This window comes from Beauveria bassiana (genome assembly GCF_000280675.1).
Source record: "Beauveria bassiana ARSEF 2860 unplaced genomic scaffold BBA_S00010, whole genome shotgun sequence".
In the NCBI taxonomy this organism is placed as follows: Eukaryota; Fungi; Ascomycota; class Sordariomycetes; order Hypocreales; family Cordycipitaceae; genus Beauveria; species Beauveria bassiana.
Genome location: NW_007930845.1, coordinates 106577 through 121447, shown reverse-complemented (window position 1 = coordinate 121447; position 14871 = coordinate 106577). Strand labels below are relative to the sequence as shown.

The window sequence follows — 14871 nt, the reverse complement described above, 5'->3', positions numbered from 1 at the left end:
CCTCACAAAATGTGTCCCACAATCGTCCTTCTTCATCAAGCCGCATCTATTATAATTCTTCTTTCAAAATCTTGCGCATCTACCATTTCTCCCACAGCCTCTGACCTGTACAAAGCGGCGCGGCCCGCGCGCACTTGCATCACAATGCATCGTCCATCACCCCCGTCTTTGTCCTCGCCAGCCATGTCGACGGACCCCAACGTCGATCAAAAAAAGAAAAAGTGTTTCCAGAAAGAAAGAAGAATGAAGTTACAGGAAAGAAAGTGAAGCATTCGTTGGCTATCAAGTTCCAACAAGACAAAAAAATTATAAAAAGTCTCAGCATCTCCTTCTTCCGGCATCATTCCCAACGCCAACAAATGCATCGCAGCCTTCTTTCACTACCCCGTTTCTCTTTCATGATGGTATTTGCCACTTCGTCTCAGGAGGAGAGAGATATAGTTACTCTGAGCCATGCCTCTCAAACCTCCATCCCGAGACGGTCGATTAGCCATCAAGGCCTTTCAGAACTCCAACTTCAGGGGAGCAGACAGAGTACATCGTGATTCACAACTTTCACGATTTCATTGCAGGGCCAATGACCAAGTAAATCGAAAGACATGAATTCTCACCAAACAGCCCGCCGCTTCATAAAAGCTGGCCGTGCCCTTCAACGTTTCTCTCGCCTCGCCAACAACCCCATGGCTTACAGACTCTTCCTTACCACTCTGCAAAGAAATATTGTGAGTCAAACTCATTCGCCACCAGCTCATCCTCGGATACGTTTCCTCCACGCTTTACGCACCATCCACGGCATCTCCATGGCGGACATCCTCGACGCGGTCCGTGACAGACCCGAAAACGCCGGTCGCCAGACCAGGCGCGGCCGCACCCGCACCAAGGCTTCCCAGCCTCTCTCGCCAACCAAGGCTACTCGGGGCCGGGGCCGGGGCCGGGGTCCCGCTGCCCGCCGCATCTGTGACTTTTGCAGGAATGATGCCGCTGGACAGGTCATGCACGCCGCGCAGGCGTGCGACTGGCGCGACGGCAAGTACCCGCTCGAGTGCACCAACTGCGCCGACCACCGGGCCCTTCATCCCGTCGAGGCCGCCGAGCACGTCTGCCAGGTGCCGCGCAAGGCGCTTCTGTACCGCAAGTACTCGGTGCACCATCCGACGCGGTACGACCAGGCCGTCAGCCCGCAGACTGGGCTGCCGACGGACGAGGGCGTCTGCTGCGTTAGGTGCATCGCCGACGGCAACACAGTGGCATGCGACGTCGACCCGATCCTGGGATACCAGTGCTCGCGGTGCAAGCCTGCAGACATGTGTCAATTGCGCGACGGCCGCTTCATGGACAACAAGCCCAATCTGCGCCAGGGCGTCGTCAAGTGGTTCCGGCACGCATGCGACGGGTGCGCGCAGCTGGCGGCTGGGCGCCGCAGAGGCCGAACAATCCAGTGCTCGTGGCTCCAAGACCACACGACATGGGACCAGCCTTGCCGTCGCTGTCGCAGCAACAACCTTGTGTGTCTGGCATCAGCCATTGTTACGTCGATGCCAGCAGCCATCAGCATTCCAGAAAACTGGCGCCCGCGCAGCTTTATTGCTCTCGGGTGGGCTGAGCTGCGGCCCAACACGGTGTGGCGCAAGGCATGCATGAATTGCCGCCGTGATAGCAACCATTGCCGCGCCTCCATTGCCAATCCCTACTCGGCCTGTGGGCGCTGCACGGCCATGGGCCTCGATTGCGTTGACAACGAAGGCACCGCCTACCCAATCTTTGATCTGTCGCAGGTTGGCTTTGGAAGCTTCCTACCGTTTACCGCTTGTAGGCGGTGTGTGGAGATGGGCCGAAACTGCGATAGGCAGCGGCCTTGCGACTCGTGCACAAACGCGCGAGAGGCGCATCTCTGCGACAATGCTTTCCTGCGGACAGATTCTGGCAAGAAGCGCATGGCGAATTGCATCCATGGGCGTCTGCACCCTCGGCCTGGCCCCTTGTACTATCTTGCCCACGGCTACGGTGCCAATGGTGTCGACGATGTAAAGGATGGCTCGCAAATGGAGCACTGGATCGGCCCGCTGACCGAAACATATGTCATGCCGTCCGTCTCTTTCCACGAAGGCTCACTCATCCGAGAAGTTTCAAGACAGCGCGAGTCGCTCGTTCCGCGTGCTGCTACGCCGCCGCACGCCGCACCAGGCACACCTTTGGCTAGGAAACCAGCTAGCGAGTTGTCGGCTAACGATATCGCAGCCATGATTCATGAGGTCTGGACCGACGCTTTCCTGATGAATGATTTGGAAGACTTTGTCGAGGAGCAAGAGAACGCCGCGATGAAGAAAGTCATGTTCCAGTTTAGCACGCCGGCTGAAGCTGACAAGCCTCCCACGGCGGCCGATATTGCTGCGGCGATAAATCCGAGACCCGATGTGCGCCCTACACATATTGTCAGAGTTATTCAGCCATTACCAGTAGTGAGAGCGACGTCTTCATCAGAAGATGAAGGCGCAGACTCGTATGAGGAAGACGCTGAAAGCGAGCAAAGTGAAGACTCCGGTAGCCAAAACAGCCAAAACGTCAACAACAATGTCCAACTAATCATGCAGAGTGCAGCGACACTCGCTCCGCCCAGCCACTCAGTGTCGCCTGCACAACGCATTGAGGACGATAATCCCATGGACGTCGACACACCAAAAGACGTAAACCGGCCTGTCGACCCCGCGCTGCAGTCCCTGAGCCCTCCCGTCCTGCCCTACGTACCATTCAGCCGCCCGCCATCCATTTCACCCGAGACTGACACGATGCCAGGACACGCCATGACGCTGCCGGCAAGCCCTGCACCTGCCGCCGTGCTGGACATTCTAGATTTGGAAAGCGCTGATCTGCTGGAGCCAAGTTTCACGAGCTTTCTCGATGCCGCGGCAACGACCGAAGATTGGCTACCGGCGAGCAACACTGCTCATGTTGCTCAGCAGACACACGAGGCCAGCCCATTGCAGACAGTACCGCCACAAAATGAGGGACGGAGCGAGCAGGTATTAGCCATCACCAAGGGCTACAGTCCGAGCCAACAAGATCCGGCGCGATGGAGCCATTTGAGCCCGCTGCACGAGTCTACACGCACATTGCTCGGTACACGGCACAACACTGGGGGCAGGCTGGCGCGAAATCCATTCACGCTGGCCATATCGTATCTGCAGAGGACGTGTCCAGTCAGAGACGTGCTGCATAGTCTTCCTGAGCCCGAATTTGGAAGCCAAAGCGAAGCTTCTGATGCGCAACCCCAAAGGCAGATGGATTCATTAGGCGCTCCGCGTTGTGACGAAAGCAGGCTCGGCGAGGGAGACAAGGAGGCATATATTACCTGTGGCGCCGCTGTACAGCTTTCCGACAGGTGCGTCGACACGCATCATGACCCTAATCATCCGAGCCTGGTGTGCGGCGCCTGTGCTCGGCACAGCGCTGAGATGCTCGTGGACCCCCGACATGATCCCCTCACGACCACTGAAGTGCTGAGTATGCGCAGCTACCTGTGTGAGCGGTGTACAGCTTACGCAGGGAGCAGCCAGGAGGCGATGCTAACCATGTGCGAGGCCGGAATCAACACGGTATTTGGCCGGTTCCCCAAGTCGCAGGATGAAAATGCAGTAGACGACGACGGGGACGTGGTCATGACGGCACCGGATGGCGGCAACGTCGTCTTCTTCGGCAAGGTTCGGCCCTTGACGGGATGTGCGTGCGGCGTCAAAATATTCCAGACGCGGCAATGCCAATTCCATCGCATCGACAATGCCGAGGCTGTGCTGCGTCAGATTGCGGCCGTGCGAGAGTGGCGGGTGCAGACGCTGCAACAAGGGAAATGCGCGGGTTGCTTTGAGCCTCGCTTCAAGACCGACGATGCTTTACAGGAGGATCAACAGCAAGGACAGAACGAAGCTGCTGCCGCTGTGCTGAGCTCTTGGGTGTGCCTCGCCTGCGGAGGGTGGGTGATGAATCAGGAGACGACCGGGCTTGTCGATGGATGGCAATCATGGTTTGACCGACAACCTGCATCGTTTGCCAACATACTGGAAGAAGCTAACGGGATGGATTTCGAAATGACTGACGTATAGGCGTTGTATTTTGCTCCTTGTTGGTCGTGGTATACAGTGGTCTAAAGGCAAGATCAGCAGAATTAATCCCGAGTCGCTTAAGGAAAGCAAGGCTATTGGTCGTCGCAACCTATAAATAAAGCTGCAACCGAAGTCGCGGGGGCAGTTCAACCCGTATGCAGGCGCAAAGCATAACATCATGTTCACTAATCTTGTTAGACCGCAACATCACACGTCAAGTCGCTCGAAAGGAGCAAAGCCCCACGAAACGCTAAGAGTGATAAACCGAGATTTTTGTAAGGTAACGATCAAATTACAACAGCCATTTTGAGAAATATGGATATAATGAACAAGAAACACAATAGTCGACCCACATGGACATTCCGAAAAGAGACAAGAAATCAGAAAATCGGGAGAGAAAGAGAACAACATGTACTGGAGAAAAGGAAATTTGGCGTAAGGGAGCTCGAATCTTGCGTGTAGGGTGTCCGAAGCTGCAGGGCGAGGAAATAGCGTAATATGGCAACTGGCCCAGAGAACTGCCCAGAAACTGCCCTTTGCAGATCATATCCCTCTCCGCTCGCTTGGGACCAGACCAAAAGCTGTGGATGTGTAAACAAGGTCAAACTCGTCGTTCCTTGTCGTTGTAGTTTTTGATGGATCTGGACTGCCCGATGCAAGCCACTGAAGATGCCTGAATGATGCGCTTCTGCAAAACGAAATCAGACAATTTGATCCATGAGCCCTTCCAGCGTGAGAACGAATGTGCCGTGTGGGAGTCAGAATGATGAATGTTTCAAACATCAAAGACACCGGAAATAATAAGAAATAATAAAATGAGGCCAGATTCGTGGCCGAGTAAAGAGTCCGACTCCCCATCCGATGCTAATGAATCGCTGTGTTTGTGGACAAACCACGTATCATTGCCACCAAGCACAGCGGGTCGCGGTTGCTGTGAGCATGTGGCGTTGTTGCAATGTTTCTTTCTTCCCCTTTTCAGTGCCTTCATCGCAAGGCTGTGAGACGTCTCGTTATCGAAGTCGTGTCGTGCGGCGTCCTCACTTCAACTACCGTTCATCGATGCGTCGAACTCCTCACATGATGACACACTTGGCGCAGCAGCCGGCCTCTCTTCCGCCATCGTCAATGTCCATCTGCTTGGCGGGACCATTAAGGCCAGAGCCGCCTCCGCTACCGGTGGAGTAGCCTTGCATTTCGCGGTTGAAGCGGCGGATCTCGCGGACAATGTCGTAGAAGGCTTGGTCGACGTTGATTCTTGACTTGGCCGAGGTTTCGATGAATTTGCAGTTGAACGATCTGGCCAAAGCCTCACCCTCTAAAATTGACGCATGAGCGTGTTAGCGGATGAGGGGGGGCTGATGAAGGACATGAACAAGGACGCAGGGCAAAACTCACCATGTCTGAAAACCTCGCGCTCGCCCTCAAGATCACACTTGTTGCCCACGACAACCATGGGGAAATAGTCCTTGTCCTTGACTCTCAAAATTTGTTGTTGAAATGTGGTAATTTCCTCGAAGCTCTGGCGGGAGGTGATGGAGTAGACGAGCAAGAAACCCTCGCCTGTGCGCATGTATTGCTCTCGCATGGCACTGTACTCTTCTTGGCCAGCGGTATCGAGAACATCGAGAAGAGCAACCTCTTCGTCAATGACACACTGCTTGCGGTAGGAGTCTGAGTAAGAGAAATTGGTCAGCGCGACGGAAAATCCAAGGGCGCGGAGGGCAGGGAGGAGGCATCTGGTGTTACCTTCGATGGTGGGATCGTATTCGTCGACAAAGTGGCTCTGAATCAATTGGATGGTAAGGCAAGATTTACCGACGCCACCGCCACCAACAACGACGAGCTTGTACTCTCGCATAAACTGAAAATAGAGCAAACGTTAGCATCGATAGAAGCGCAACGGCCTGCTCCGGCAAGTGAGACGGCGATGATGATGCAAGGCTGGCGAGACAAGGGGGCAGAACGCAGCGTCGCCGAGAATGGAGCGCAAACACGGCGTATTGGACAAGACGGCACCTTTGTGGATGTAGCCATTGCAGCGACTGCGAGTGCGATGGCGAGAAAGTCGCTTCTCCGGGACAGGAAGGGCTGTTGCGGGTCGCCGAATGATCGTGGGGTTGTCGGTTAGAAATTGACTCGCGGCTTTTAGGGAATCGAAAAGGGTCGATTGTGATGAATGGGATCCGAGAGGGGGATTTCGATTCGGGGCGTCCGAGATTTCAATTCGGGGGAGGGAGGTAGGTGAGGCGACGATGAGACGAGTGCGAAAGAAGAAGGGAAAAAACGAGACAACAGGCGATATGTGATTGAAATGGCGCTGATGGGGAACGGGGGGGGAGTAGAAGGGGGTAAAAAGAGGATAAAACAAGGGGAATGAGAAGGAAAAGTGGTTGTTGAAGGATTGGGACGGAACAATAACGCTAAGCCAGGACAAGTGTAGGGGGGTTCGACTGCGAATGTACCACCACGACCACACCCAGAGAATGCCTAATAGATGGTTTAAAAAGGGAGAGCCAGGTCGTGTACTTTGATGGAAAGACGGTGGAGATTTTAGGCACTTGCGCGCGCTGTAGAGAGGAGGTTACAGAGACCAGAAAAACACTGCACCGAGTTTTTGTGACCTGTTTAGAGGTCTATTCAGGATCAAGATACCTGCTTTGGCAGTTACCTCGGCGCTTTATCAGCGCTGGCCGTAGCCAACGGACAAGTACCTATCAGTGCGAGCAGGTAACTGCCTTGACGACTCGCTAGGGCGCTCCAGCGAGCGGAACCTTGATTATAGCGGCCCTGGCTCCCTGGCCACCTACTATAAATGCCCCGAGATGCCTGGGGACAGAGGGTCTTTATAGTGGTTCGCCCACTAAAGAAAATTAAAATAAATGAAGCTGGTGCAGCAAGCCACCCGCCCGCACCACACCACTTTCAAGTTCCTCTTTTACTCTCGTCCCCTGTGTCAGTGGATATCGCAAAACTAAAACAGTGGATATCAGCGAACCCCCAGCCGCGCAAAGTAAAAGCAAAATGAAGTGAACCGATACAAGGAAGAAGGAAAAAGGTCTGCGGGGGGGGGCTGGTCGTGACTCGTGAGGCGGCCAAGGAGGGGAAGGCGACACCTTGCAAAGGGGCCTTGGCCAACGTATGTAAATACAAACAGGTGCCAATTCCTGATGATGCCGAGGAGCCAGAATTGTTTGCTCCCCCACGTTTAACAGCCTTGTGCTGGTAAATCGTCTTTTGCTCTATCCGTACGGAGAATGAAGTATGGTTACTGCCGCTTGCATCTTCTCACGTCGCTTGTCTCCAATCCACTGGCCCGGCGACAGGGCGTATGTGCATTTCCGCTATGCTTCTTCCCACCCCCTTCTCTGTTTCCCTTTATCCCTCTCGCTCTGTTTCTTGTCACCTCTCTTATTTTGCACGCTTCAGTTAACCCTGCGTCTGTGCATCGCCCGAATAACCCTCCATTCACTCCGTTCCTCCCACGCCCCCTCCCAAACCCGCAAAAGCCCTACTGCATGGTCCATGCCCACCGCCGGCGGGCGGGTGGGGCCGGGCATTGAGCATTGTCCAAGAGGTACCTGCTTCTGCGCCTGGACCTGTGCACCCGCACAATGTACTCTCCAGACAGTCCAGCAACATCACAAGTGAGGGAAGATATGTCCACCAGCATGTGGCCCCTTGGCAACACCAAAGACTGTTTGAATCCTAGGTGCCAGCGCATCAGAAAGATCAATATGAACCGAGAGACTTGGTTCAGAGACAACTTTCCGGGCGGGCATATACCACGTCGCGGTCATGGGAGGGAAGAATAAGACATTATGCAACAGCTGCAGCTCCGTGTATTACGAGACCAGCGTATTGGAGCTCAACGATCGGTGAAACCTACAATCTTGGAGGCAATCGAATATAAGCAAATACCGTGAGCAAAAGCACCCCTCATACAATGCTCGGTAGCTCTTTAGAAATCCGTCACCTTGCCGTTGTAGCTCCAGTCGCCCTCGCTACCCCAGCGCAGCGGCTCGTTCTTAGGCCCGCCGACCTCTCCGGTGCACGGGTTCTTGTCGCCTTCGAACTCGGGCCGGACACCGCGGTACAATCCGCCTCCCTCGTTGAGCTCCGTGTCTGCCGTTGCAGCCGCTTGCGTTGTCGTCTCGGAGGCAGCGTTGGCAGGCTCGGGCTGAAAGGCGGAGGAGACGGTGGCTTCGCGCTGCAGGCGCTCAAACTCGGCCTGCTCCTTGACGGGAAGCTCCGAAGGAGGAGGCGTGGCGGCGGGCGGCGGCGGCGAGGACGGGGATGAAGTGACGGTGGGTGGAGGGGAGAGCAAGGCATCGGCGGCGCGCGCGCGCTGTCGTGAAAGGGAGTCGTGGAAGCATGGTTTGGCTGTTGGTGATGTACAAGTTTCAAGGTTTTGTGGCGACGAGGGTCGGGGCTCGGCATTGGTGATGAATGTTTTAGTGGGGCATCCGCAGGAGGCTGGGCGAACGTGGATGCCTTTGCTGTAGATTGAAGAGAGGAATTTCATACCTTTAGACCTCAATGAATAGTAAATAAACGACAGGACGTGATTATGAAGTGTGATTTTATCGCGAGTGTGATGTCACAGAGTAGAGGTTACGACGCTTGCAAGATGCCATGCCACCAACATATACGCCACAAGTTAAAGACGGGGCATGAAAATAAGATAACAGAAGATGAATAGTAACTAGCTGCTGATGAAGTAGCTGTTGGTTGATTGACTGGCGGTTGATTGACTGGCTGTTGATTCACTGGATGTTGATTAATTGGCTGTTGATCAATCGGCTGTTGATTAACTGGCTGTTGATTAAATGGCAGTCACGGCTCATGAAACTACAGGCGCGCCTTCTGTTCCTTTCGCGAGCTGTAGCTGGCCAACAGGCAACCCATCGTGTAGCGCCAACATAGGCTTGGATTGCTGCAGTGTGCTAGAGATGAATAAGGAAGGAATGCGTCAGGCAGCGAGGTATTTTTGGCGGAATGACCCATACTATCCCCGTCCTGGGGCTCAGAATGAAGAGGATCAGCGGCTGTGGCGTGTTCTTGAACAGCGTTTCTTGGAAACAAGTAGTTTTTTGTTAAGCGGGGAGAGTGACGAGATTCAGATGCTGCCAGACGTGTTAATGCGCACGATTCGTGATAATCGCGATACTTGGACAAGGAGTGCAATTAATTAGAGAAATGGGTCGTTTCTGTTAGCTTTGTCTTTTTTTAGCTTTGTATTTTTCTAGCTTTGTCTTTTACTATATTCTCAATCAGAGCGCCATGTTGTTTTACCCTTTTCCGGATGGGTAAGTCTTGTATGCCAGGCTGGGCGAAGATGTATTTCATCGGACAGGGGTTGATTTTTGCTGGGGAGAGAGTTACCTGGCAGGGATACAATACAAACGCACCACACCCAGTAAATGTTCGATGCCTTGTCAATTTAATTCGGAACCCTATTTATACAGATTATCCGTACATGACAAACTTGCTTATTATACGATGGAGGGTCACGGTCACGAGGCTGTAGGCAGGTATACGCGGGCGAGTCAGCTCATTGGCTGTAATGTGTCAAAAAAGGAACACAGATTGTGGGCAAGCCGAAAACGGAAAAAAAAAAAAAAGAAAAAAGAAAAGCCGTTGCGAGCTAGCGGCAAGACAGGTCCGGGATTGCACGTTGTCCAGTCCATTAGAACGGGGGAAAAAAGTCTCACATAGAGACGCTATGTGGCGGGCCGAGACGAGACGTCTCTTCGAGTACAGATTAGTGGGATCTCTGAGAGTAAGGATTAGAGAGCCTTGATTTCCTTTTTCTATTTCCTCCTTGCTTCTTGATGTAGTCACGCGCGCTCGCTGGCTTACATGACATCAAAAAGAAGCAAACTCGACAGGTTGACGCAGTGCGTCTGTAGAAAAAGAAAACTGTGATGCGGACAGCGGCCAATGGTTTCCACCAATCTAACTAGGGGAAGAATCGCAAAGGGGACAATGATTCTCGGCATGTATTCTGTAAGACAAGAGTGGCGCGTGCAGCTGGTGAAGGGATACTGATAGGCGAGCAGCCGTACGGATTAATCCATCTAGAGTGCTCGTGGTCAAGCGAAGCGCATCTCGCCGAGCCAGAGTCACACTGCTTCTGCTTCTGGTACCGATACAGCACCAGCTTCAACGTAGCCATCTTTTTTTATTAGTCCGTCAACGCCCCTCGTGAGTCGTCAGCCCTGGTTCCCCTATCTCCAGCCAGGGTCGCGCTGCCATGTACATGTTGTCGCACTGGTCAATTATGGCCCGTAGCTCTGAGAAGTCATCCAATTTCGCGCATACTCACGCCCCCCTCTCCCCCCACAGTTGGGTGACGAGGAAGGCCGCAGCAGGCCATCGGGCAACCGGTGCGTGGGCGTGGGTGGTATCCGTATTGTGAGCAGTTTCGGGGGGGTTGCGGAGTAGAATGGATAATTTAGCTCATAGATAAGTGCATTTGATCTAGGATGTATACTTGATTGCTACGCATGAGCCACGTTGCGTCCATGGCGCCCGTTACGAACCGTCATCTATCGCATTATTGAAAAAAGACATACTGGTACATGGCATGATTGATAAGGAACCGACCAAGATGGCTCGCCTTCAATAGCTCCTGGTACTAATGTACAAATATGACGGCGATACAGAAAGAGTCTCGCGGCTGACATCTTCACCGTTGCCGCAGTCCACAACTGCAAGGATCGATGGGATTACTTCTGCAGGCACAGCGCTTGCAGATGCATGGCATCTGGTGTAGGTTTCCACCCTCCATGCATGATGTCAATGCAAAAGAAATCAAGAAATCAAGAAACAAGGCACCACATCCCAGGGGGAGGGGAGTCCACTACTACACGATCTCGGGCAGCGATTCAGCTCAGCCCTTGCCGAAACATGCTAAAATCAATGCCGGAACCTCGATTACGCTTCTAGTCGGAACCCACATTCGTCTTACTGGTCTGTATTAATGAGCTTCGCGAACAAAAACCCGCCTTCGTCTCGTCACAGCAACCGAGTAAAAAACCCACCTGGAATAAACTATCACGGCTTTCCACTTTCCCTTTTGGCCTTCTAGGCCCCCCCCTTCTCCCCTTTGCCCCATCCCACCAGTCCAGGATGTACGAGTGGTCCAATGAGAGCATCAGTTGCCCCAAAGTGCTTCGAGCCCGGAAATTTGATGCAACGCCAGAGAAGAGAGGCGTCCGGGTCGGACTCGCGAGATTTTTATTCTAGAATTTCTCGCTGCGGGTCAGGTCAGGTTCCAAGGATGGGTCGCGAACCCTGGAACTTGGATGTGGCTGGCTCAATTTGCTCGTCCATCTGCTGCCTCCTTCTTTTGCGTAAATCAAGTCAGCATTCACCCCGCGGATGCAGCTCACAGCCAACCTAGGGGCACGACTGCAGCGCACGTTCAGTTGGATGCAACCTAACAATCTCACCCCACGGGGGGAGGGGGACCAGGCATACAAGAGACGACATCTGAACTCACTTCCATGAACCAAGCTACAGAGCTGTACTTCATATTACAAGTATCATATTACAAGTATCCTCCGTGCGCCTCGTATCACGGCAATAAGTACGCAATAACTCTCATATAGTCGGCAAGGCGAGCCTCCCCGCGACCCCGATATTAGGTATCCTCTCTCATACGGATACATTGATTGAGATTTATTACTTGTAAGAAAAAACCAAGGAAATTGTTTCCTGTGGAGATCTCATCGTAGCCAACCGCGCGCCATGGCCATGGTTCGGCCGTCTCTTGCCGTGCAACGACCACTCCCCAGAGTAATTTACGACTCGCCGTGGCCTTCTCCAAACCCTTCCCAGCTTTTTGGCCAGTTTCTCATTAGATAGACGGGTCATTTTGACGGGGCCTGCCTTTGCCTTTGCTTTTTCGAGTACAGAGTATTAAGCCACAGGCTGCAACTCTGCCCAATATGCACGTCAGGTGCCGCAGGTACAGGGACCTGCAGTTGGGAGCGGTCAGAGAGGCAATAGATAGATATGGGGCGGCCCCAGCACGGCGAGCCGACCCGAGGTGCCTGAAGATGGCATGCATAATTCCCGATCATCTATCAGTGTGAAAACAAGAAAAGCACCATCTGGGACGCCGCGACGTGCCTCACCTATCCCGAACGAGCAAAATTGCGGCCTGATTGTGGACGGCGTAGGGTCGCAGTGCGTCATTGACTCACTGGTAAGCTCAGGTACGAGTTCGCGAGATGCATGCTGATACAATGGGTGGCTGAACCGTGCCTCCAGCCAATGGCCTGCTCGCGCGCGAAACTATACAGCAATATGCAAGCCTCCAAGCCTCGTCACACTCATCACGCTCGGCAGTCCATGGCTGCGGGATTGCAGATTGACACGTCTCCAACGTGACGGGAATGAAAGATCCGAGGAAAAGGTAGGTGGCATTCGTCCTCTTTAGGCAATTGGGCCGTTATCTGGTTCGAGTCAAAACTCTAGCTTTCTATACCTTGCTTTCATTCGCTGGTCCGCCTTCGATATCCTCTTGCTTGTATACACGCTTCCCTTCGACATTCTTGACCACCTCATCCACCAGACTCTCCAAAAATGCATAATCTCTAGCTGCAGGTTAATGTGGCTGCACTTTAAGGTAAATGCGCGAAGAATTGGGTACACTTACTTTCCTACCAGGGTCACTGTATTGAATTTTCTGCCCCAATGAGGATAGCTACCTACCTTGACGCCCTTGGGCTCGACGCGGCCTGCAAGATCAGTCAGGTAGCCCGCAACTTTGCTTTCAGAAAACGGCGTCTGAATAATGACTCTGTGGCTTCCCTTGCCTTCGGGATCAACCAGCCGAGACAGTATGTGAGGCTTGATTCCCTCTAGCAATGTCGTAACTGTGCAGGCGGGCCCCTTGTCAGTATGCATGTCTCGCCTCGGCAGTTTTCCTATGCGAGATGGCTTACAGAGACGGGGAATTCCTGGCAGAATATGAACGTTGCCGTTAACCACCGAGATTGGCACCCATAGCTCTTCGCTAGTAAAGAGAAATTGGTCCGTCAAGGGTCGAGACTCGTCCGTAGGCAAGTACACCATGCGCATCTTGGCGCGCAGATCCGGCGAATCCTCGTCCCAATCGAATTTGGGCTGCGAAGGATGTGGCTTGGAGAGAAGCTTCATCCTTTTGAACGCCTCGTCGTGGATCTTGAGCGGTAGATCAAAGGCTTTGGCGATGGCCTGGTAGGTGATGTCATCGTGGCTGGGCTGGTTAGAGCTGATATTGGACATTTCGCGAATGTAATGGGCCTACGTAGGTCCGATACCGCCACTGTTTTCGTATTAGAATTGGATATCCAGGCGGCCATGCGACTTCTTGTAGAACTTGCCTGGTGACGACAAAGTCATAAGTGGTGCTGAGACGGCGGACAGCATCAATGATGTCAGCCTCGTCATCTTCGACGACTTCAATCTTTTTCAATCGCTGCGAAAATTAGCTACCTGCGAGACAATATAACTGCATCCTGACTCGACATACAAGTCCGAGCTGAAAGCACCATTTAGCCATGTACGTCGAGTTTGTCTATCAAGCTGTGAGCGAGGGATATTTGTGTGCGCTACAGGAGCATACATCTACGGTCTGCAGTTTCATCAGTCAATTGATAATCCGTTTCTAGGAAAGAAAAATTATGGAATGCAAGGATCAATCGCACCTTTCCTCCGAGCACCTCATCGCCAATGATGAGGCACGCGGCCGTCTGAATGGTGCGGCGCTGGCGCTCCGCGGCGGAAGCCATGGCTGCAAGACCACCAAGATGAGGTCGCAAACGGGAGGATAATATCGGAGCCGAATGAATTGAGGCCGGAGCTGCTGCAAGGTGTCTGGCGACCTGGGAGATGCGCGAAATCATGAGGCAGTTCCTCAGGGTCACGGTGCGGAGGCAAGGTCAGGCTGTAGCGGCACGGCCAGTCACGGGCGCGCGGGAATCTGAAAGGCGGACGTGTGATGGGCCACACCAATGGTAGAGGTGGACAGTACGTCGCAGAGTCTTTTTCTGCGCCACTGCGACTGGCTCTGGTTTGGGCAAAGGGGCGGAGACGAGATGATGCAAACTAGAGCCGTGATTGCTGCTACCCGTGAGCGCTGGTGGAGCTGCAGCACGTTGGCCAAGGCACAAGATCAGAAGTGGTCCGTGACCGTGGCTGTGGAAAGGGCACAAAGGTTTCTAGTGTGAGTTGATTGAGAGATGCAGGATGGCTGTGCTTGATAGTATCGCGATGTCGAGGCCAGTGGAGATGCGGACGGCAAGTTGGTGTTGTTGCTCGGTAGCCGGCTCAGGCAAACGCATCAAGCTTCATGCACCATTCACATGCTCAGCACACTACACTAGCACATGCCTACAACATCAGCAACTAGAGACAAGTCGTTTGACCCAGAATTTTATCGAGTATGTCTAAGATGCGCTCTCAAAATGCACGACTATGACAAAGTTATAGATCTCTGAATCGGCGGCATTTCTCCGCCGACTTGACGCAACTTTATCATTGTACCGCCACAGCGCCAAGGCCTCCGAATGCAGGCAGTGCATTGACGTTTTGGCGCCAAGGTCCTCTGATAAGAACCGAACAGAAGGTTGGAGAAACGCCATTCAACTTATTGTGAAACTATCTCAATGGATCTCTTGGCGTTGGTCAATGGCATGCATTCTCCAGTTGTGCCGTGGTCAACGTCATGTCCCTCGCACAGTGTAGAGTCGAGAAGCACCACCGAAAAAAACAATCGCCCGAC

At 53.3% G+C, this 14871-nt stretch overlaps 4 protein-coding genes across 4 annotated transcripts; 1 reads left to right on the top strand and 3 right to left on the bottom strand.

The window, feature by feature from the left end:
- Positions 1–599: 599 nt before the first annotated feature.
- On the top strand, positions 600–4097 carry BBA_04388 (uncharacterized protein; the record flags this gene model as incomplete). The annotated part of the gene is made up of 1 exon (XM_008599485.1): positions 600–4097. The coding sequence occupies one exon, from the start codon at positions 600–602 to the stop codon at positions 4095–4097; it is 3498 nt and encodes a 1165-aa protein (XP_008597707.1).
- A 1073-nt stretch (positions 4098–5170) lies between these two features.
- Positions 5171–6131, bottom strand: BBA_04387 (Ras-like protein; the record flags this gene model as incomplete). Its single annotated transcript, XM_008599484.1, has 3 exons — positions 5171–5412; positions 5493–5958; positions 6114–6131. 3 exons carry the CDS (start codon positions 6129–6131, stop codon positions 5171–5173), a joined length of 726 nt encoding a protein of 241 aa, XP_008597706.1.
- Positions 6132–8055: 1924 nt separating this feature from the next.
- BBA_04386 (Protein of unknown function DUF1674) lies at positions 8056–8619 on the bottom strand (the record flags this gene model as incomplete). Its single annotated transcript, XM_008599483.1, has 1 exon — positions 8056–8619. The coding sequence occupies one exon, from the start codon at positions 8617–8619 to the stop codon at positions 8056–8058; it is 564 nt and encodes a 187-aa protein (XP_008597705.1).
- A 3966-nt stretch (positions 8620–12585) lies between these two features.
- BBA_04385 (molybdopterin binding domain protein) lies at positions 12586–13879 on the bottom strand (the record flags this gene model as incomplete). The annotated part of the gene is made up of 7 exons (XM_008599482.1): positions 12586–12700; positions 12763–12982; positions 13052–13391; positions 13468–13566; positions 13621–13665; positions 13714–13722; positions 13796–13879. 7 exons carry the CDS (start codon positions 13877–13879, stop codon positions 12586–12588), a joined length of 912 nt encoding a protein of 303 aa, XP_008597704.1.
- Between the last annotated feature and the right edge of the window lie 992 nt (positions 13880–14871).